The 24,094-nt window shown below is 37.8% G+C and overlaps 1 protein-coding gene across 1 annotated transcript; it reads left to right on the top strand.

Moving 5' to 3' along the window:
- The first annotated feature begins 21,098 nt into the window (after positions 1 to 21,098).
- LOC143428132 (odorant receptor 10-like) lies at positions 21,099 to 23,287 on the top strand. Its single transcript, XM_076902844.1, has 6 exons — positions 21,099 to 21,293; positions 21,568 to 21,820; positions 22,009 to 22,109; positions 22,163 to 22,504; positions 22,810 to 23,085; positions 23,222 to 23,287. The coding sequence occupies exons 1-6, from the start codon at positions 21,099 to 21,101 to the stop codon at positions 23,285 to 23,287; spliced, it is 1,233 nt and encodes a 410-aa protein (XP_076758959.1).
- The last annotated feature ends 807 nt before the right edge of the window (positions 23,288 to 24,094 follow it).

Here is a 24,094-nt window from a genome sequence, read left to right as displayed (position 1 = left end):
CTGCGTGGTAGGGGGCTTTTTGGCCTACGTGATTTTCATCGCGTTCATTCGATAATTATTGAAATATCTCATGGCCAGCTCAGCGCCGCTTGTTTATGATATCCGCCCCGCGCCCTAAGTGTCGCGCATAGGGCTAAATACCCCGAACGAGACTTTTCGAGATGCGAAATGTGATGCAAGTGCAAGTGTGAAGATGCAAGTGTCACAATTTTTTTTATTTCCATGTTAATTCATTCGTAGCTCATTGTTATTGATTTATGGTATTCTATGATCTATCATTTTACTTTTGATCGCGACAAAACGATGTATATGTATCTGAAATAAATATGACATGTAATGAAGAGATTTTCAAATATAATTTGTAATGACAGTGATTATTTTTGTTGCAGCTAATGAGTTCCACAATGTCATACTTCACACTCATGAGGGAGTCGTCTAAGAATGTAAATAACGATTAATTAATCATGGACGCCCTCGTCAGTGAAGTAAAACTGCTGGTTTCTTAATTGTTCTGGACCATAAGTGATATATTTCATTCTCTTTTCATTGAAAAATTTATGCGGAGCGATTCCACGTTTCCTTCAAGGACTTTTTCTCGATCGAAGGATGAGAATTTAATATTTAGCTGCAAATTATTTCTTTTTTCAAAGGATTACTGTTGAAGATTAGCATTTTGCATGATGTGTATATTTAACGAACCTAATAAATTTTTGCTGTACTGTTTCTTTTCATTTTGTTCTTTGACATAGAAAAATCAGAGTAATAATTATACAAATTTATTTTCTATGTTATTGAATAATTGTCCAGCATTAATGAAGAAATAGAACTCAACGTTAGCAACTTACACTGTGCACTTCATTAGCGTGTACCAAATCGAAGCTTCCTACGTCTCTACTGAGTGCTCTATCTGTCTGTTAAACATGCACACGGTTTGTCAATTTCGCATGCTGCAACAGAGATTTCTGAATCTCTGGCTCGCTATTCAGAAGCAATCGGATCCGATCGATTACCCGGAAGAAGAGGAGGTGCATTCGAGAACACCAATCTCTGCTCGAGCTTTTCGATAAACTCAACAACGTCTGTACGTTATCAATTTTGGGTCACATGATTATTTTCAGCATGATGTTGTGCTTCAACACTTACGAAATATTATTGGTACGTATCGTTGTTAAATGAATTTAATTTAGCAATTGTCAAGTTCAAATTGCTTTTTAAATTTCTATATGAATTTGTTTCATTCAAGAGAATATATTAATTTCGTATTATACTTGCGAACAGACGGACGTATCCAGTTGGACCCGTAACATCTTCATTTTCCACATAATCGGCAGTTTCATCCACATAATCGTTTTTACGTACAGTTGCCATGGGTTGATAATGGAAAGTATGAACGTTAGTACAGCTGCGTATTCAGGCTGGTGGATCACATTGCCTTCGAACAAAATTGGCAACATGCTGCAGAAGGCCATGAGTCTGATCATGGTTAGATCACTGCGGCCATGTTGTCCAACCACCGGCAGATTCTTTCCTGTGTCCTTGGAAACTTCTACAGCTGTAAGCAAATCGTTTTTTATTTAATTTACCATTGCTTTTTAATTAAAATAATAATATCTATGGTTGTTCTATGGTTGTCTATCTGTGGTTGTTCAAAAGAATCAACTGTATAACATCAATTATCTGTATGCTAACCATCGTACGCTAAATTATTTCTTCTTTATCTTTGTACACACTACTTTCTATGCACTTTACATATTTTATACTGTAATATTGGTTCACAATGAGATCATTGTCCTACTCCTGCGCAATAGAGGAGACCAGTATTAATTAACTACGCTTTAATCTTCACATTACAAATATTTAAGTACAATAGAAAAAAATAACTAGCTCATTTACACTGCAAGGCATTACTTTCACCTCGTAAATACGACGAGCAGAAGTACCATCTACTGTATGAAGTAGCAGTTTGAGATATTTTTTACACTGCATTTCCTCTTTCTCATCAAAAAATATCTTACAATTCCAATCGCTGACACTTTAATTCCCACCTCCTCACTTGCGCGAAGATATCACACGCACCTACATAATTAATCGACTGTAATCGTATGCACCCTCCCACTTTGAGCGAAGACCAACGGATAAGAAGAAACGGGAGTCCATCACTAATTGATCAAACATCACGACGGATCACAGAAACGTCACTTGAAGGCGAAGTTGTCTTTACTTCTGATCGAACTATCTCGCTGTTAAATCTATCACTTAGTCGCGTGTAGTAAAGCTTCGATTCGAGTGATAGGAGTCGCGATGCAAAGAGTTGGATACACTGACCTTTCCATAAACTGGACGATGTTCGTGTTAAAATTGTGTGGCGTCTGGCTGGCCGAGAACACAATCCAAAAGCGATTCAGAAGATTCTTTATGGCGTACACTGGTTTCATGCTTGTTTTCGGCGTGTACTTGAATGGAATCAATATTTATTACAGTTGGGGTGATCTGAGCGTAAGTACGAATATAAAAGACGGCCCTGGTAGGAGATTGTTAGACTACCCGTTATAGCCAGTGAGTTACTTTATACGTTTACGCTTCATTGCACTATGATTTATGTACAGTGACAAAGAAAAGTATTCATTGCGTATTACTTAATGAGAATAGTGTCGTGTTAGGAGGTATTCGATGTTTATGAAGATTTGAATTGTCATTGTTACAGAAAATGATACTTATTACAGATAAATTAGAGATTGAGAATTCTGACAAATTCACTACTAAAAGGCGTAGTCAGAAATTGTTAGATCAAATTTAATTATCAATTTCTTTCAGAATTGCATTTTCCTGATCAACAATACTTTATGTATCGTGTTGGCAATGTTCAAGCTTTCCATGTTGACTGTTCGGAGAACGGAATTCATATACATAGCTCATTACGCGCAACAGAATTTTTGGCATCTGAATTATAATGACGAGGAGAAAATACATTTCGCCGAGTGTGCAAAATTGTGCAAACTTTGGGTGGTAGCTATGTTCTTGATGACTCAAGGTGTATTGACTGGCTACGTAGTTACACCACTCAGTGGTCAGTATGTTCATTCATTAATCAAATTAAATGTAACGCTCGGCATAGCTTCCATTTTCACAACTGTTATCCATAATATATTGCTATCCACATTCTTGAACGAACTAAAGATTCGCATTTACAATCATTCCTGTAAATCAATAATTTCATTATCCGCGAGAAAGATAACTATTTACGACTCATACCGCTTCCTGTTTCAGTGAACATCGGAAGGAACAAATCGGATAGAGAACTTCCGTTCAACATGTGGCTCGATCTGCCATTCTCACTGACTCCATATTACGAAATGACGTTCGTCATTCAGGTAAATTTTTATAAAGACAAAAAAGTAAATTGTATCTTCACAAAATGCGTTCTAAAAAGATTATTTACAATCGATAGCAAATTTACTGTTTACGCAGATAATGTGCGCCTACCAAATCGGAGTCTCTTACATCTGCACCGAGTGTTTCGTGTGCCTGTTGAACATGCATGCTATCTGTCAGTTTCGAATGCTGCAGCAGAGACTGGTGACTCTGTGTTCTGTTCTTGGCAAAGAAATGGACTCGATCAACTGCACGAATACTTGTTACATCACACTGAAGAAATGCATTCGAGATCATCAATCGCTTCTCAAGTTCTGCGATAAACTGAACGTCGTGTACACGTTGCCCATCCTTGGCCACGTGGTAGTTTTTAGTATGCTGATATGTTTCGATACGTACGAGATATTCTTGGTAGTTGAATATACGCAAATAGTTGACTGTGAATAGAATAGTATTTTTTGGTTAACTTTTCAAAATTTCAAGAAAACTTTCTTATCAGAGTACTATGTTGTAAAACACACATGTGAATTTATTCTTATTTGCACAGGCAGACGTGTCTACTTGGACTCGTAATATTTTCGTTTTCCACATGATCGGTAGCTTCCTCCACATAACTTTCTTCACGTATAGCTGTCATGGTTTATTGGAAGAGAGTATGAACGTTTGCACGGCAACGTATTCAAGTCTGTGGACCAGTCTGCCGATGAACAGAGTTGGCCAGATTCTGCGGAGAGATTTGAAACTGGTCATGATGAGGTCGTTGCGGCCATGTTGTTTGACCGCCGGCGGTTTCTTTCGTGTTTCTTTGGAAACGTCTACCGCTGTACGTAACACGTTCCTTGTTTAATTACACTCTTTTATTCAGCACATAATGTGATATGTGCAATCGTTGCAATGTGTGTATGATTATTTATTTTATTTGGATGTTAATTCATTCGTAGCTTATTGTTATTGATTTATAGTATTCTATGATCTATCATTTTACTTTCGATCGCGACAAAATGATGTATATGTATCTGAAGTAAATATGACATGTAATGAAGAGATCTTCAATGATAATTTGCAATGACAGTGATTATTTTTGTTGCAGCTAATGAGTTCCACAATGTCATACTTCACACTCATGAGGGAGTCGTCTAAGAATGTAAATAACGATTAATTAATCATGGACGCTTTTGTTGGTGAAGTACAACTGCTGGTTTCTTAATTGTTCTGGACCATAAGAGATATATTTCATTCTTTTTTCATTGGAAAATTTATATGATGCGATTCCACATTTTTTTCAAGGACTTTTTCCCGATCGATGGATAAGAATTTTAATATCACGCTTCAAATTACTTCTTTATTGGAGTTAATATTGTTGAAAAATAGCATTTAGTATGATGTGTAAATCTAATGAACATAATAAATTTATGTTGTACCATTTCTTTCCTTTCTGCTCTTTATCGTACAAAAATCAGAGCAATAATTATCCAAATCTACTTTATACGTTATTAAATAATCGTCCAACATTATTGAAGAAATGGAACTCAACGATGTTTATATCGAGAGAATACTCGCCTTAAATATGTTACCGGCTTACACTGTGCACTTCACAAAATTATTCCTCACAGTTTGTATCCCAAAAACCGTTCACACTCGTAGAGCCCATCGATCGTGAAATCTTACGTATATAATAGTCACTTTCCACCTTGCACCTCGCTCAACGACTACACATCGTATTAATTCGAGTCCCTCGACAATGCAGAGATCAATACTCGACTGATTGCTGTTCGTCACCCGCACAAAGATCTGCTAGTCTCATCGACCATTATACCATACATAATTCAAACCAATTTCCATCCCTTACGAGCGATCCTTACATCGCGCGAAAAGGTACGCATAATAAATGACTCGCGTTCGTTACGACATGATTGTGTCTCTTGACAGTCAAAGGACTGTTAGATGGGTTCTGAAAATTGACAAGATCTTTGAGACGTTTGTGCCAGCGAATGAGTCGGGGGCTGTAACTTAGAGGGTTAAAAATCGTCATGCAAACGGCACAATACACAGACATATCCATTGAGTGGGCGACGCTTCTGATGAAAATCTGTGGCGTCTGGCTGACTGAAAACAGTGCTGAGAAGCGACAGAGGAATATCTTCATGCCGTACACTGGTTTCATGCTTGTCTTCGGAGTATACTTGAACGCAGTCGATATTTACTACAGCTGGGGCGATTTGAACGTAAGTACAGGCGTTAGAGACCAGGATTTCAATTTTTATCATAGTAGATTATTTCTGTGAGCGTCAAATGAGCCAGATAAGTGATATAATTATTATAAATTCATTTTCGTCGGTGATACATCGTGTTTTGTTATATATACGTTTTACAATTTCTTCTTTTCAGCATAGTATTTTCCTGATTAATAACACATTGTGCATCTTCCTGGCAATCTTCAAGCTTTGTATATTGAAGAAGCGCAAGGGGCAATTCTTGAATATAATTTTGTACGCTCGACAGAACTTTTGGCATTTGAATTATGACAACCATGAGAAAATACTGTTCGCCAGATGTCGCAAGTTTTGTAAAATGTGGATCATAACTATATGCTTCCTCACGCAGGGTAGTTTAGCAGGCTACGCGGCTACCCCTATTATGGGTAAGTCATACAGTTCAATAATGATGTCTCATAAATATATTAGCGATCGTTTAACGTTTCCTTTAATTATTCATAATCTAATGTACGTATTTAGTATTGCTTAACATACCCAAACATTTCTCAACATGTGCTCGATAAATGTCCACTCGTGAAATCAATAGAAGCTAAACTGTCTGCAATACATATTTTAATTAACAGAAAATAAAGACTTTGTTACAGCCTAGTCTCTTTGTGTTTCAGAAAACATGGGAAAGAACAAGTCGGACAGGGTACTTCCGTTCAACATGTGGTTGGACCTACCATTAAGCATGACTCCGTATTATGAAATGACGTTCACATTTCAGGTACGATGAATTGCAATTAACAATCAACGATTTTTCACTGGTTATCTCTGAGAAAATTCCTATTTTCATAGATCTTATGCGTGTACCAAATCGGCGCAGCTTACGTCTGCACCGACACCTTGTTGTGCATATTGAACATGTACGTGATCCTGCATTTTCGGATACTACAACACAAACTGTTGAATCTGATGCCAGTAGACAATCACATAGAGAAAATCAATCACGTGGACGGGTATTACACAGCTGTGAAGAAATGCATTCGATATCATCAATCGTTGATCGGTTTCTGCGACATGCTGGAGAACGTGTACTCGTTGCCAATCCTGGGGCACATGGTGGTCTTCAGTTTGTTGATGTGCTTCGATACATACGAGGTACTCTTGGTAAGTGGATGTAACATGATCCGTGTGACTTATATACGATTGTTGTATTATTTAAATATGTATTAATGTCAGGTTATGCACACAGGCAGATATACCAACTGTGATGCGGTTCATTTTCGTTTTCCACATGATTGGCAGCTTCATCCACATAATTTTCTTCACGTACAGTTGTCACGGTTTGCTGGAAGAAAGCACGAACGTTTGCACGGCAACGTATTCGAGTTGGTGGTCCACATTGCCAATGAACAGAGTTGGCAGGATGCTACGAAGAGATACGAGAATGATCATGATCAGATCGCTACGGCCATGCTGTCTGACCGCGGGTGGATTCTTTCCTGTCTCCTTAGAAACTGCTACCACCGTATGCTTTTATGCTTAATTTAGTTTGTAGTGTTAATTACAATTTGTGAAACTCGCTGTATTTGTTCCTGTTGCAGTTGATGAGTTCTACTATATCATACTTCACCCTTATGAGGGAGTCGTCTGGGCAAGCAGACAAAGGTACTTGATTACTAATCAACTTGTTCGTGAAGTACATAGAATGTAGAATTATATACGTACGTATTGATTTTTATGATCCTATCTAATGTTTGAATTCAAGTAATTCAATTAATTTCAACAACTGAACTACTGAATAGAATAAGAAAACTTTGACGTGGATATTTACTTGAATTTATAGAAAATTCATGAAACATGGTACCCAGTTTAAGAAGATGTAATTCAATGAATTATTGTATCGTGAAAGAAAGAATAGATATTTTGGTTTGGTTTGCACAGTAAACTTAATAACTAAATATTAGCATCTAGACCTCGTTTACTTCAAATGTGGCAAAATAAATTGATAATCACCTCGTGACATCCTTATTTCATAGATACATAATCCAAATCGTACTCCAGTAGTCTTCAGATATATTATCATTCTTAATTATAGTAGTATTATAGTATCATTATTAAGTTAAAGTGTCATTATTATCTCACCATATGCACCGACTGTATCGCAGAATGCTCTAAATGTTCTTCAATTTTATGTACATCATTTTCTATTCAACTCTCTTCAATACCTTCGTTCTCTCTTCCTTTCTTCGTTTGACCATTCCGTCTCATTCATTCGACTAGTAAAATTCAACAGGATGACCACTGATGCCTCACTGAATTAGCTTTGACTGGTCAGTACATTTTGCCCCTGCCATGGTCGATGCTTAGAAATTCGCAGTGAAAACTCTAATTACAAGCTACACTCATCTCTTCTGACGGCAGACAGTGTTTCTCTGGTGTCCAATAACGTACACAGGTTTTACGTTCCTTAATAATGCATCGCGTCGCATTAATGCCACGCGCACTCTTTCTTAATACCTCTCGTCCCATGGAGACGCGAAAGAAGTTCGAGCGGAGAAGAGAGAAACAGCCGACAATCAATGTCAACGTGGATCGACGTATGACGATTCAAAGTGGCGTCCACTTGTGCTGCGACCACGTCACAGCGACGAAGAAGAAATGCGGCAGTCCTCTAGAGAGATGAAAACCATTTTGTCGGCACACGCGTTGCTGCAGAAGGAGGCGTCGCATACTAAGGATTTTGCACTCTCGATGACTGCGTTCTTAATGAAAATCGTTGGCCTCTGGCTTGCCAAAGACACCAGAGAACAGCGTAATCGCAACTTCACTCTGTTGTACACCGTGATTGCTATCCTGTTTGGGGTTTGGGTGCAACTCAGGGACTTCTATTATTCCCTGCCGAATTTCGGTGTAAGTGTGCACGCTATTTCTGTCCATTGGTTATTAAAAATTAAAATTGTGCGTGAGTTTGATCGGTTAAGAAGATTTTTTTAACTTGATGCATTGGTACATCAATTTTATTTGTATTTTCTTTTGTTTGAAACTTTGTATTTTAGTGATTCTATTTCATGCGCTTCCTTCCAAATGTCTGTCGCATTATCTCTTTCTGTTCTTAAAATAATCGATGCGGCATTCGAAGTACTAAACTGTCTGTGTTACAGGATTGTGCTTATACGGCTTGCAACATTCTGTGTTTAACTATGGTCCTATTGAAATTGTCTATCTTATTCATGCACAGAAAGGAGTTCATCGAGCTGCTTCTGTACACGTACCAGAATTTTTGGCATACGAATTACGATTACCAGGAATTATTACTGTTGCAGAAGTGCAGAAGAATCAGCGGTTTGTGCATTACGTTGATTAATTTCTGTGCTCACGGCACGATTATCAGCTATGTGTTGACACCTATCGTAGGTGCGTTTAATAATTTCAATAGTAATATTATTAATTTCTTCATTATACTGAGGTTGTTCAAAATAAAATTAAGAAAATAAAAATACGGTACAAAATCTTATACAGTAGCAAAGTTGAAATAATTGAAAACTAAGTAAGTGCATTAACAGTTGATGATAATAAATTTCAGCAAGTATCGGAAGGAACCATTCGGAGAGAGTACTTCCATTTAACATGTGGGTTGATCTACCCTTATCCGTGACGCCATATTACGAAACAGTATTCGTACTTCAGGTACACGTTACCAATTCACGGTTAGAATTATAACCCCTTACACATGAAACATGCTATTGATTTATACAGAAAAACTTTGTAATAAATTTCACACGAGAGATTCACTTTTCAATGTAGGTCCTGTCTCTGTACCACGTTGCAATATGCTACATTTGCTTCGACAATCTCTTGTGCTTGGTAAACCTGCACGCGGCAACTCAGTTTCGCATACTGCAGTACAGATTATCGAATTTGGGAGGTGCAAACGAGAAACAGTTGGGCGAGTACCACACGGACGCATTTCAGTCGCCATACGAGAAGAAATGTTACGCGTCGTTCAAGAGCTACGTGCAACAGCATCAGGATCAGATCAATTATTGCCAAAAGCTGAACAACATATTCACAGTGATAGTTCTTGGACATATTTTGGTGTTCAGCTTGTTAATGTGTCTTGTCGGCTTCCAAGTACTTATGGTACATACTCGTATCACGCAGAATTTCAAAATTGCATTGGGTTGGCAAGGAAGTATTTTGTAATCCGAAATAACACTCATTTTTTCTATACAATATATATAAGATAATTCCAAACCTAAATGTAATTGAAAGCAGAAGGAAAATATCATAATAGTGACAGAAGTTTTTCATAACAATCACAACCCTATCTATGTATGAGCATAGATGTATATACTTTCTTCGAAAATACTTTCTTGCTAACACAATAAGAATTTACGAATGAAGAATTTGCTAGACTTTTGAATAAAAGTTTCAATTTTCAAAACACGTTCAAAGGATCAATATATATTGTTAATAAAAATCCTTTTGAGAATCTCTCAAAATGTTAACAATACATATTCATCATCCACTGTTACTCTACAAAACATTTTATGACAAATGCAACTATCTTTGTAACTTTGTATTTAATTTAATCTGTAATTACTATAACAGTCCAACATATCTACAGGCAGATTCACCCCCTACGAGACGATTGATTTTCATATTCCATATAATTGGTAGCCTGTGTCAGTTATTGCTGTTCACATACAGCTGTGGGGGTTTGATAGAGGAAAGTACAAATATTGGATCCGCGATATACTCTGGTCCATGGATATATCTGCCGATGAATAGAGTTGGTGCGATGCTGCGAAAGGATTTGATAATAGTTATCGTAAGGTCCAAGAAGCCTTGTTGTTTAACCGCCGCTGGGTTCTTTCCTGTTTCTCTGGAAACTTGTACCAAGGTACTAGATCTGCTTCACTTTTAATTCTTCTTTGTTGTTCGCTTCTTTGTTTGTTCCATTTTTTTTTTATGTAAAATTAATGAATGGCTATTGTTCGAGATATAAATTATTTCGATGGCTAGTAAGATAAATAAATAAAATTATTGTGGGAAGATTTCTCACGAAACTAATAATTACAACAGTTAAAACATATAATTAATTTTTTTGTTATAGGTACTCAGTACCGCGATGTCATATTTCACATTGATGAGGCAATCTCTGACTGCTTGAGAGTATAAAATTCCAGTCTCAGATTTTTTTCTGAAAGTCCATTCGATTGACTATAATTGGAACGTAAAAGAAATTGTAATCAGAGATAACATTATTTATAACTAATTTGTTAAAAGTTACTTGTAAAATAAAAATTAGTATTGTAGTACAAATTTTACAATGCCAGGCGAGCTCTCAAAATCGTAGGAAAATTTCAATCCGGGTGTCCAGAATGGAGATGAATCTTTACTGTTGTTAATAATAAGTAAATATGTACTTTATTAATTAACAGACTTAATTACTAGACGCTCCACTCTAATTCGCTCGCTGTTCGCTAAATACTCTGATCTCTACCCTGTCGCTATTCGCTAAACACTGTCTTTTTCCTCTCACTCCTCAAACGCTCCACGTCCACACCACCCTTATTCCCAGATGATCCTGTCGCTTGGTTCCAGACACTATCCTTTCACACCTTGGCCTCTCGAATCCAGACGCACGCAGTCACTTCACTTATTTTTTCTTTCCAAGCACTCTTCTTTCGACCTCTCGGACCCAGACGCACGCAGTCACTTCACTTATTTCTTTTCAAACACCCTTTTTTTGCACCTCGACCTCTCGAACCTACTCGCACGCAGTCACTTTATTTATTGCCTTCTAAAACATCCTGCCGTTCACTCATATCCATTCGCACGTACTCTGAACCGTTCATATCCTACAGAATATTTGCGAAATCATATCAAGAAAATCAGTATGCATCAGAGAATTCATTTTTGTCCATGGACTTGTTAATTGAACAATATTTTCAATCACTTAAACACATACATTATATGTATATATACGTACTTGAACAATGAAGCTCACGAAAAACTACAGAAAAAACCAAACAGATAGCCTCTTCTCCTCACACAGCAAATTCACTTAAATATATAAAACAATAATGCACAGCACTAAACATGCTACTGAACCATTGCTAAACAACTAAACCATGCCAACCACTCCGCTACGCAATGACTGAACCCGACTATTCGCCATTGTCTTAGAATCGTACATAATTAAACGACCTGACACCCTTATCTCTCCCTTCGTCTGACACGGAACGTCAGCGATTGTGGGGAACGCGTAAATTGAATAGTTGTCCACGTGTAATGACATATATCGCAGATCAGACAGTTGAGCCAAGAACGAAGAAAGCGATCAAAGCGTCGCGACGTCGGATTAATCTTCTTTGATATAGGCTATGAAGAAGTTAGAGGCTCTCGCGAGAAGCGGAAGTCGCGGCAGTCAATCGCTGGCGACTCAGGATGACCTCGAAGAAGAACAAAGATCCGTCCATCATCATCACGTCGTTTTACATGAAAATCGTTGGCTTCTGGCTGGCTTCTAACAATGTTGAGAAATTCTTGAGAAAGTTCGCCATGATTTATACCGTCGCTGCACTCCTCATTTCCATTGGGTTCGAGGTACGGGACATCTACTTTACATGGGGTGATTTCGAGGTGAGTAAACAATCCTTTTCGAATTAACGATCGATTTTAAACATTTCCGCTGCTTTGAAGGAAATATTTTTGTATTTATATAAATTCTTCCGGTTATAGGAATCCGTTTACATTATGTGCAATATTGCAACCATCATTTTGGTTCTTTGTAAGATGTTCGTCTCGTTCATACATAAAAAGGAGCTTCTGAGTTTAGTACGGTACGCGAAAACGAACTTCTGGCATTCGAATTACGATCCACACGAGCAAACTATTATGGATTCCTGTAAACATACTTGCACCTATCTCGTCTGCATTTTCACTTTCTTCGAACAGGGAACGGTCATCTCTTATATAATACGACCAATCGTGGGTGAGTCATTAAAAAACTTAAAAAAACTAATTCGAATATTAATGAAATAAGAACTTTGTGATGCACTATGAATCTAGCATTTTATTTTTTAAAAAGTGAAGGGAAATTTCGTTAATATTCTTTCAGCAAATATTGGAAGAAATGAGTCGGATAGAATTCTTCCATTTAATATGTGGCTCAACTTGCCACTGTCCATAACACCATATTTCGAAGCAGCGTTCGTGTTTCAGGTGTTGAACTGTTAAAACAATTGCAACAGAAGGAGTCTAGTATTTAAAATTTGTTTAGTCTTCTACTTAAAATTTTTCCAAATAATAATTAGTTTAAAATTACATTTATGGTTGCTTTTAAAATATTTCTAGAATATTGTAAAAATCACAGTAATATTTATAATATAGTAAAGTCAATTGAACGAAATGCTGTGCAACGAAAGTAATGACATCTTGTATTCTTGCAGGTTTTATGTTTATACCACGTTGGCGTGTGCTATCTTTGCTTCGACAATTTTTTATGCATTATAAACCTACACACCGCTGGTCAGTTTCGTATATTGCAGTACAGGTTTGCAAATATGTGCGGTATCAATGATCCCGAGAAGTTGTACGAAACGTCAGAGAAGTCGTCTAGCGCAGATAAATATGCGATGTTCACAAATTTTATTCGCCAACATCAGGCACTGATCGCGTATTGTAAAAAGCTTGAGAACGTGTACAGTTTAATGATACTTGGGCAAGTGTTACTCTTCAGCTTGTTAATATGTCTGGATGGGTATTTGGTGCTTATGGTAAACATAATACCTGTATTTTATTACTCGTTTTCGATTCAGTTAATTGTTTCTAGGCTTTCTAAGCTTCCTGATAACAAATACTATTAAGCTCAACACTTTAATTATACCAGAATTATTTCTATTCCTATAGGATGATGCTCCTCTGATGAAACGCCTTATCTTCGCGTTTCACATAACTGGTTGCATGTGTCAATTGTTGATGTTCACCTACAGCTGCGACTGTTTGATACGAGAGAGCATGAACGTGGCCAATGCCGGTTACGAAAGCTCGTGGTCGCTTCTGTCGATGGACAAATATGGTAAAATGTTACGGAAGGACTTGCTACTCGTCATTATGAGATCTAATTTACCATGCTCCCTGACTGCTAGCGGATTTTTCGTTGTATCGCTCGAAACGTACACTGGGGTAATCGATGCTACTACAATACTTCATTTATACTCTATTATCATTATATTACTACTGATATTTTTGTTTTATATTTACTCTTATTCATTTGTTATATAAGCTATGCTAATGACTATAGAATCTTTGTATAAATATGTTTCAACAATTCTTACACGTTCTTTGCAGATCTTAAGTACTGCGGTATCGTACTTTACATTGTTGAGACACCACATAGAGGTTCCGAGTAGCACGTAGTTAATAACTTTCTAATTATCCTACTTGTATAGAAGATCTAGAAAATTCCGACTCGCGTATTAAAACGACACGTTTACGTTTGTTTCTCTTCTAAATTTCACTTTCGGAAGCCATTCGCAATAACTTTACTCCAATTCAGCTCTACAGATACTCCGTCAATTATTCCACTCTCAAATCACACTTAATAAACTAATCAGAAACATAAACTTATACGTACATCTGTTAAAATCTCCCAAAAGAAGACGTCGCTTCTCACGTCTTTAAATCACTTGGAACACAGGAACATCCGCAAAAATTCGTTCTCGTCAAACAACACTGCACGTTTTCCATGACGTTTACGGCTATGAAACAAACGTGCTCGATAGATACTTGTCGCACGGTGTCGCGCACCCATTGCAGCGCCCATTTCTTCTTTTGTCACCCGGTCACAGTCCGCGCACCTCTCTCGAGCCATTAATAATGCACTTCCGTTTGCGCTGCGACGCCTGCATTTTGCAAGAGCCGAAGTGGCGTGAAAAGCAGGGATGCGATTCGTGACAGACGTCCAGGAGGATCGACAGGCTAACGATTGTCACGATCAAAGATCATCGCGTGGGACGTTCCGTGAGAATCGACATGATCTCGTCGTCCGTTGAACAGTCGCCATGCGTTCCGTGGAGAGTGAAGACATCTCGATAATCTGGACGAGCTTCCTGATGAAAACCGTGGGCCTCTGGCTGGCGACTGACGAGATCGAGCAACGTCGTAGGAATTTCGCGCTTGTTTACACGGTCTGCGCGATCTTCATCGCCACGGGCATCGCGATGAGAGATATTTATTTTTCCTGGGGCAACTTCGGCGTGAGTGTTCCCGGAAATGTTTCTGTTCGAGAACTGTTGATATTTTCACAGTTACTCAGCGATTATTGGAAAATAGAAATCCTGCTAGAAATTGAAGCTATTGATTAGTAAATACGAAGTTTCCAAGTAAGAGAAGGCCTTCCGCTACAAACAGCTAGCACGATTTATGGTATGCGCAACAATCAAGCCATTTTTGAGGAACCGTTTTAAGCTTTTGACATTTTCCGAGTATGCGATAATTAACTTCCTCCAACGGCCTCGATGGCACATGCGGAAGCCATAAACCGGGGATTTCCAGAAAGTCAAGGGTAATGAAAAAAGTCAGTTACTACCAGAGACACCACCGCCCTTCTCTAAGAAGGCGGTGGCCTAAGGGTAGAACATGTAAACGATTGGCAATTAGCAAAAAGGAAATAATCAATCGAAAAGCGCGAAAAATACGTCGCGCCGACGAGGTAAAGAGACGGACGACAAAGCATCAGTCTCCTTTGGGAATCCCTTCTTCCTTCCCTTCGAAAACAAGTTTTTAAATTTTGCATCCTGTCCTAAACACCCTGAATACACAGAATAAACAGTTAGTCGATAGAACCCTTCAAATGATTTTCTTCGTTAATCTGATTGATTATTATATATGAACATTAGATAACAATTTGTTGAATAATTGTATCAATTCTTCTGTTTCCCACTTTTCAACCCTAATTTCTTCCAGATATTTCATTCTTATTTAATAGCTGGCAACTTTCATTTTTCTATATTCACAATTCTGCTGTTTCAGGATTGCGTTTACATTATGTGCAACATATTGTACCTGATGATCGTCTTCTTCAAGATCGCCGCTTTGTACGCTCACAAGACGGAGTTCTTTGAGCTAGTTAAATTCACTCAAAAGAACTTCTGGCACTCGAACTATGATTATCGCGAGAAATTAATTTTGAAGGATTGCAAAAGACTGTGTACCCTTTTCATCGTAGCCGTAAGCTTTTGCGTTCAAGGCACTTGCGCTGGTTACATGGTAACACCGCTTCTAGGTACGTCGAACCTCGAAAGAAGCAGAGTTACTTTCTGTTGTTACTTCTGTTTCATGTATTCGTACCATAAGATGATTGACTTCGACTATGAAATATTTTTTTTATTTTCAGCAAATATCGGAAAAAATCAATCGGAAAGGGTGTTACCATTCAATATGTGGATTGATTTTCCTACAGGATTATCGCCTTATTTCGAAGTGCTTTTTATCATACAGGTAAAATTTTAGTAATTATCTTTTTAATAATATTGCATATAAAAACGATATTGATAATTGAAAATTTACATCGTTGCAGATACTCTGCGTGTATCACGTCGGCGTGTGTTACATCTGTTTCGACAATTTCCTCTGCATTGCTAATCTTCACGTGGCCAGTCAATTTCGCATACTACAATACAGACTAACGAATTTAAATAACGAGACTCGCATTGAAGCAAACGATCATCAGACGGATCTCAACTTATTGAATTATGCGAATACATGCCACATTAAATTGAAGAACTGCGTGCAACATCACCAAGCGCTTACTGAGTACTGCAAGAGTTTAGAGAACGTATTTACGTTAATCATACTTGGACATGTGCTGTTTTTAGCCATGATAATATGCCTGGTTGGATATCAACTGTTTTTGGTTAGTGCATCATACACTTTCAACAAACACGTGCGGTTCTTAACTTCGTATACGCTCAAGTAGTTCGCAGACTGCAAAACGGGCAAAATGAAAGGGTTAATAGAGAGATTAGGGGTCACTAGTACTTTTAGAAATCTCTTCTTCATATTTCAGACTTTTTTTAAAATTTTTTACTTCATCTCACAAATAATGCACGCAAGCTAAGTAATTCGTTTATATAGATAGACACACCACCTTCGAGGAACGTTAGCTTGGTACTCAACTTGGCTGGCACCCTCTGCCAACTATTCATGTTCACGTACAGTTGCAATGGCTTGATACATCAAAGTCTGAACGTTAGCAGAGCCGCATTCTCGGGGCCGTGGGCATCTCTGCCAATGGACAAAACTGGCAAAACTATACGACAGGATCTGATAATTGTCATCATGAGGTCGAACAGATCCTGCTGTCTAACTGCCAGCGGATTCTTTCCTGTCTCTCTCGAAACTTATACCGGGGTAACTGTTTTATTGTCGAAGAAGATGTTTTTAATCACTCTTGTCAGTATCGATTAATTTGTCGTAGGTTCTTAGCACAGCAATGTCATACTTCACGCTCTTGAGACAATCCTCTATAAATCTGGTAAATACGTAACGCAATTTGCAGCACGCAATTGTGTTCGAGCGACAATCATATTGTATCATCAATATATATATATCTAAGTCAGCAGGTACACGATACAAACCATGCGAATGTAAATAAGAAGATATAATTGTATTATTGCCATCTTCGTATTAACCCTTTGCGCTCGAATGGCGACTCTCACTCGCCACGATGTTTCGCGTGGCAACTCGAGCGGCTGTATTTACGTTGAATTTCGTTATCTCCAATTGATAGATGCGAAGTATTGGTTCGAGAATGTGGTCCCTTAGACTGTTTATATCTTCGGTTGGAAAGTGACATTGTGACGTAAAATTCCTCTACGACTGTAGTCCTGAATACGACACGTATCTAGCGTTAGTACAGTTTCGACGTTCGTAACGAGCACACGTATCGCGAAATTTTCCACCACTCGTTTTTAATTTCGAGCAAGTGTAATTTCGAGGATGTGAGAAACAGAGAAATTAGTGTAACAGACAGTGAATCCGGAAGTAGCAGCGATGACCCACAAGATCCTGATACTTCAGAATGCCTTGGTAAGTGTTTTGTAAAATATTACAATTACACAGAACTTGAACTCCGATAATTACCTTTTCAAAATGTAAACACAGATAATATATCAATATATAACACTTTCGTATGTTAATTACTCTATAAATTCATTTACGCCCGAAATTGTCTCGAGTTGCAGCGCTGTCCGACCAAAAAAGTCGTCGAGCGCAAAGGGTTAAAGCCAATGAGTGTGACAGAAAATTAATTTGTATTCCTGGTTTCAATCAAATTGAGAAAGAAAAAGCTAGTTTCTTATATTTCACAAATACTTACGAGACAGAATACCCGAACTTCTAATTCACAGCACTGTTCAACCACTGCCAATGGAATTAAAGCACCCAACGGCACCCTTAAAGTTGAACACTCGCCACCCTCTTATAGTCATACATAATTCATCGACCCAATACTTCCTTCGCCTACCTTCTCACACCGGAGGCTACCAATTGCGCTGACACTTAAATCAGCTACTTATCTGCTAAGAAGATACATATTGCAAACGAGACAGCTGATCCAAGAATGACAACGGCGATCAAAGCGCCGTAAAGTCGAGTAGGTCTTCTTTAGTATAGACGACACGTAAACTAGAGGCCAAGAACAGAACCAGTCCATCGTTGGCGATTCAGGATGAGCTCGAAGAAGAAGAAAGACTTGTCCATCATCGTCATGTCGTTTTTCATGAGAATCGTTGGCTTTTGGCCGGCGTCTGGCAAGGCTGAGAAGTTATCGAGGAAGTTCGCCACGATTTACACTGTCATTGCCCTCCTCATTGCCATCGTGGTCGAGTCAAGAGACATCTACTTCTCCTGGGGAGATTTTAGCGTGAGTGAAGTATACAACGCTGTCTCATACTGGATGTTACTTATTAAAATTTGCGAATATTTGTTAATGTTTTAAGAATTTTGTTTTTTGTACAAAGAATAATTTATAGATTAACGTAAAAATAACAGGCTTATGTGTACGATTGTTGGGTTACAGGAATTCATATACATTTTGTGCAACGTTGTCGATGTCTCTCTGGTCTTGTACAAAATCTTTGTCTGCTTTGTATATAGAAAAGAGCTTCTTAATTTGATTCAGTACGCGAGAACGCACTTCTGGCATACGAATTACGAACCGCGCGAACAAATGATTATGGATTCCTGTAAATACACTTGCACCCTGCTCATATGTACCTTCGCTTTCTTCGCACAGGCAACAGTTATAACGTTCATAATAAGACCGATCGTAGGTGAGTCACTGCAAGATTAGTAAAAAAATAAGTACACGAAACTGGTTAGATTTCGAGGTATGACACAGAGTACATTTCAGAGTACATTATTTTAGAAATAAATATATTTTTCAGCGAATATTGGAAGAAACGAATCCGACAGAGTGCTTCCATTTAACATGTGGCTCGATTTGCCATTGTCGTTTTCACCGTATTTTGAAATAATCTTCGTGATACAGGTAAATGTGCTTTTATATAATCTACCTACTAAAAATATTTAAAACTGATGTAAATTTAATTTTTAATTCTTATTTGTTAGATTTGAAATATTCAAAATATTATATACTATATAACATCGTGTATATTCAATATATTCATAATACTATGATACAACAAAAGTAATAACTTACATTTTGGATTTTTTCAGGTTTTATCGTTGAACCATGTTGGTGTCTGCTATCTTTGTTTCGACAATTTCCTGTGCATTCTAAACATGCATACCGCAACTCAGTTTCGTATATTGCAACACAAATTTGCAAACTTAGGCAACAGAAATGGACAGGAATGCTATGAAACAGAAGAAAAGCCATCGTACAGTGCGGATAAATATTTCAGGTTTAAAAATATCATCGAACAGCATCAAGCGATCATCGAATATTGCAAAGGAATCGAGGAGGTGTTCACTCTTATTGTACTTGGGCAAATGTTAATCTTCAGCTTGTTAATATGCCTCAATGGATACATGATCCTTATGGTTAGTTACATTTGTGCAGTATGTTATTTTTTATATCAGTTCATTTACATTTACTAAAAATTCATGCAAACAACCTCAATTCTTTGATGTAATGATCCTATTTTTTCACATAATTTTTATAACAGAAAATAGAGGATTAATTTTGCTGTCCTCGCCATTCTAACTTCTCAATATTCATTTTATTATGCGTAATATATACCCATGTATAATTGGATTTCCATAGGACGACGCTCTTCTCACGAAGCGCTTGTTGTTCGGATTTCATATAATGGCTTGCTTGTGTCAATTGTTGATGGTCACCTACAGCTGCGACTATTTGACGCGAGAAAGCACGAACGTGGCTAACGCCGTGTACGGAAGCTTATGGCCGAGTTTATCAATGGATAAAAGTGGACGACTGTTGCGAAGAGACCTGGCGTTCGTCATCATGAGGTCTAACGTTCCCTGTTGCCTGACTGCCGGTGGGTTCTTCGTTGTGTCGTTGGAAACGTATACTGGGGTAACAAATGACATTTTCTACGGTTAATTTAATTTAACCCCTCTCACCAGACTTTATTTGAGGAAAGCTCGAATTTTTCATTCGATATTTTGCAGATTCTAAGTACTGCTGTCTCGTACTTTACGCTGTTGAGGAATCACGTGGAAGTTGCAGTAAATGCCCAATAATTTTGCAATTAATGAACTTGAAGGAGATTCTAATTTTATAGCGAAATTATGCGATGTAACTTTTATATAAGGCAATATGTAATTAAATAATGATAGTACTCTTACGTGTACATACGCCTCCGACATATGGATTGCACATTGCGTGACTGTGTAACCGGAAAAGATCGACCACATGACACTTTACAAACCAGTACGAAATAGTTGCACCATATATCAGCTTTGCTGCAGTCATCGTTCACTTTTTGATACCAGAACACATCTGTTACTTTCATCGAAGTTGCACATAACGCGTCAGTCTAATATAGATATTTCATGCATGAACGCTAAGAAGACGATGGCGCATCTAAAAACGCCAAGAGGGAGGATGCCTTGAATTGCCTCTATCGCCTCCCCTACTATAGCGCACCTGAAAATACTTTTTTATTACAGATCGTGCTTCCTCCTTTTCTTCGAGAATCTCCTTGAAGATAAATTTCTTTTTTTCCAACCTCTTTGGCTATAGATCTCCAATTTTTTACAATTAGAGGTTTCGTAATATCAGAATCATATATAACTCATCGATTCCATTCATATAGCACATTCAGAATAACTAACGGTAGTTAGTTTCATTTTACTTCCAGTATCATTTCTTTGTTATTTTACCGAATCATTATGCACAAATGGGAAACGTAAAGTAAATACAAGGTACGCCATCGATGAATAAAGAATGTGAACGGGTCGAAGCAATTGGCTTGAACCGTCTCGGCTACAGGTTCAATATTCCATTATTGGCGACTCGACATGGCTGTTTCGAAAAGTAACGACGTGTCTATCGGTATAACGTCGGTTTTTATGAAGCTCGTCGGTTTATGGATGGCGGCTGATCGCGCTGAGCAACGTGTCAGAGACTGCACACTGAGTTACACATTGATCGCGATACTGTTCGCTGTCTGGGTGCAGGCGAGAGACATTTACTACTCGTGGGGTGATTTCAGCGTGAGTACGCGAATAATTAGTCTTCCATCGAAGTGTTGAAAAGCAACCGGTGATTTATGTGGTGTCATCTAGATACAATGTCCCTGGTTTTCTTCTAATTCATTGCAGACATCAAAACGGTTTGTTCCTAGCGTGCAACAAATTTTTTGAGGGTGACACCCTCTGTTCTTTCTTCATATGCGAAAAAAAATATTTTCTTCTTGATTGAATATTAATAATATCACGTTACAGACTCGTCAATAAAATTTATAAACGCTTTATATCTTGTTCACAGGCCTGTCTCTTTACTACCTGCAACATTTTATCGGTAGCAGTACCTCTATTTAAAATACTCGTTTTATTGGCGCATAGAAAGGACTTTTTCCGATTGATCTTATATGTACAAGAAAAATTCCTGCAAGCGGAATATGACGACTATGAAAGGAAGATTGTAATGGACTGTAAACGAAAATGTACCTTCTTTGTGTGTTTATTGATATTCTCCACGAAAGGAACCCTTATTTGTTACGTCATCAATCCACTTGTCGGTAAGTCGAATAATGAGAAACTTGGAGGAATTTAATTAACAGTTTAATTACTGCTGACGCCTAAAGGTGCTTAGGAAACTTACGCTTTTGATACCATAGAGGCTTGAAAAACTTGCTTTTATGGCCGTAGACGCCTAAAGGCGTTTAGAAAAATTGCGATGCATTAATTGTCTGCAGTTTCATTTCAGCGAATATTGGCAAAAACGAATCAGACAGAATACTTCCATTCAATATGTGGATCGACTCATTAATATTGTCACCGTACTTCGAATTAGCATTCGTGCTGCAGGTAGGTGCTATTCCCTCATCCTGTTCAACTATGAATTTTCTATGTCTTTACAGGTTCTCTCCTTGTACCACATTGGCGTGAGTTACTTCTGTTTCGACAATTTCTTATGCATTATGAACCTCCACGCAGCTAGCCAATTCCGCATTTTGCAATACAGAATGGCCAAAATGGCGGACTTGATGAGGAGCGAGAAACGTGAGAAATATGAGAAATTGGCTACGAGTCCGTCGAACTTCGCGAGGATATCTTATGCGATATTTAAGGAACACGTTCGACAGCATCAAACGTTGATCGCTTATTGCGACAAACTCGAGGAAGTATTCAATTTAATTGTCCTGGGACAAGTGTTAACGTTTAGTCTGCTGATTTGCCTCGATGGATATCAAGTTCTCATGGTCAGTGCCACGATTGGTATATATTATTAATTCCTACGTTCTTCCTCTCTGCAATATTTTGCTTTTTTGAAAGTAAAGTTTTCAAGAGTTTCTTACATTCAAATTATTCTTCTTAATCAATTACAGTATGAATACTGCAATTTAAAAATTACACCTCACATAAATTATTTTGTTACTGATACTATACAATTAAACTTTTCAATCCAAAGATCGACCCTTTCACAGATCATTTAGTACCTTCGTTCACCGTATAAATTAGAAATTATTATTACCACTGCTACAATTGAACAAAATTTGTTTCTCAGCCGATATTTCCCACCCGAAGACGACTGATCTTCACGTTTCACTTATCAGCAGCCTTAAGTCAGTTGCTGATGTTCACGTACAGTTGCGACTGCATAATACGAGAAAGCACGAGAGTAGCCTTGGCAGTATACAGTGGACCCTGGCCACTCCTGCCAACGACTACGAGCGGAAGAATGATGAGGAAAGACTTAACACTCGTTATTATGAGATCCGGCTCACCCTGTTGCTTAACTGCCAGGAGATTCTTCGTTGTGTCTCTAGAAACGTACACTGGGGTAATGGGAACTCGTTATTTCTTTTACTTGTTGTAACACACCTATAGCAAACCCCGTAAAGCGGTTTATTTGAAAATTGTAGACATTGTGAAAAATTATTGTTTTAAATAAAATTAATCTTTTTTTTCTGTTGCAGGTTTTAAGTAGTGCAGTGTCATACTTTACGCTGTTGAAACAGCGTGGAGAATCAATTAGCTCATAGTACACTATGGTTCTAATACTGTAAATACGTACATATGGTAGGCGGTATTAAAACTTGTACATAAAACAGGTTATTGTTGTACTTATATTTCACTGGAGTATAAATTAATTGTTCTACTTCCCTATTAATTCTCATTTGTGTAGATATATTAATAATTCACTGTGCAAATAATTTTTTATTGTCTTATTCTATTACGTACACGTATAGGATCATATTCTATATCATACTCACAATAATTGCTCTGTGTAGGGATTAAGAGTACTCGTCGGAGAAAATAAACGAAGTCCATTTAAAAATTCACAGGAAAACATTTTTCACGAATGTTCAAGCAAAAAATTTATAAGATTCACTTTTGGTTATAATATACACGTCGTATCAACGTTAAACGAGGTATAGCGAGTAGCCTAGAGGCACACGGAAGAAGGGTGGCTTTGAACATCCCCTTCTAGACGTGCCCTCTGCTACAACGCAACTAGAAATCCACACTTTCTCGTTACAAACTACTCTTCGTTTTTCCCCCCAGATGAAACTTAGTTACAGACAATTTTCTTAACTTTCACGTCACGTTCAATAAATTAAATTCCTCCCTTTACAAAAGGACGCCTCGCAGCCGATTGCAATTATCCAGTCTCTCAAGGTGTACTCGCAATCCCCTCCGTATCATGCATAACCTATCGATCCCATTTATGCGGCACTTGTATCGCGAAATACCTTTCCTTTATTATCCCATCGATTACATGGGGAAAGTAAATACAAAGCATGCGATCGACGAACAAAGAATGCGAGCGGATGAAAGCTACTAATCCT

This window comes from Xylocopa sonorina, chromosome 10 (assembly GCF_050948175.1).
Source record: "Xylocopa sonorina isolate GNS202 chromosome 10, iyXylSono1_principal, whole genome shotgun sequence".
Classification (NCBI taxonomy): Eukaryota; Metazoa; Arthropoda; class Insecta; order Hymenoptera; family Apidae; genus Xylocopa; species Xylocopa sonorina.
This window is presented reverse-complemented; position numbering and strand designations above follow the sequence as displayed.

Excerpts from the sequence above, each read along its gene's own strand:
- LOC143428132 (XM_076902844.1), top strand. The coding sequence starts at position 21,099 with ATGGCTGTTTCGAAAAGTAACGACGTGTCTATCGGTATAACGTCGGTT. Across the intron at positions 21,821-22,008 it reads CGTCATCAATCCACTTGTCG|CGAATATTGGCAAAAACGAA; the intron begins GTAAGTCGAATA and ends GTTTCATTTCAG. Across the intron at positions 22,110-22,162 it reads AATTAGCATTCGTGCTGCAG|GTTCTCTCCTTGTACCACAT; the intron begins GTAGGTGCTATT and ends ATGTCTTTACAG.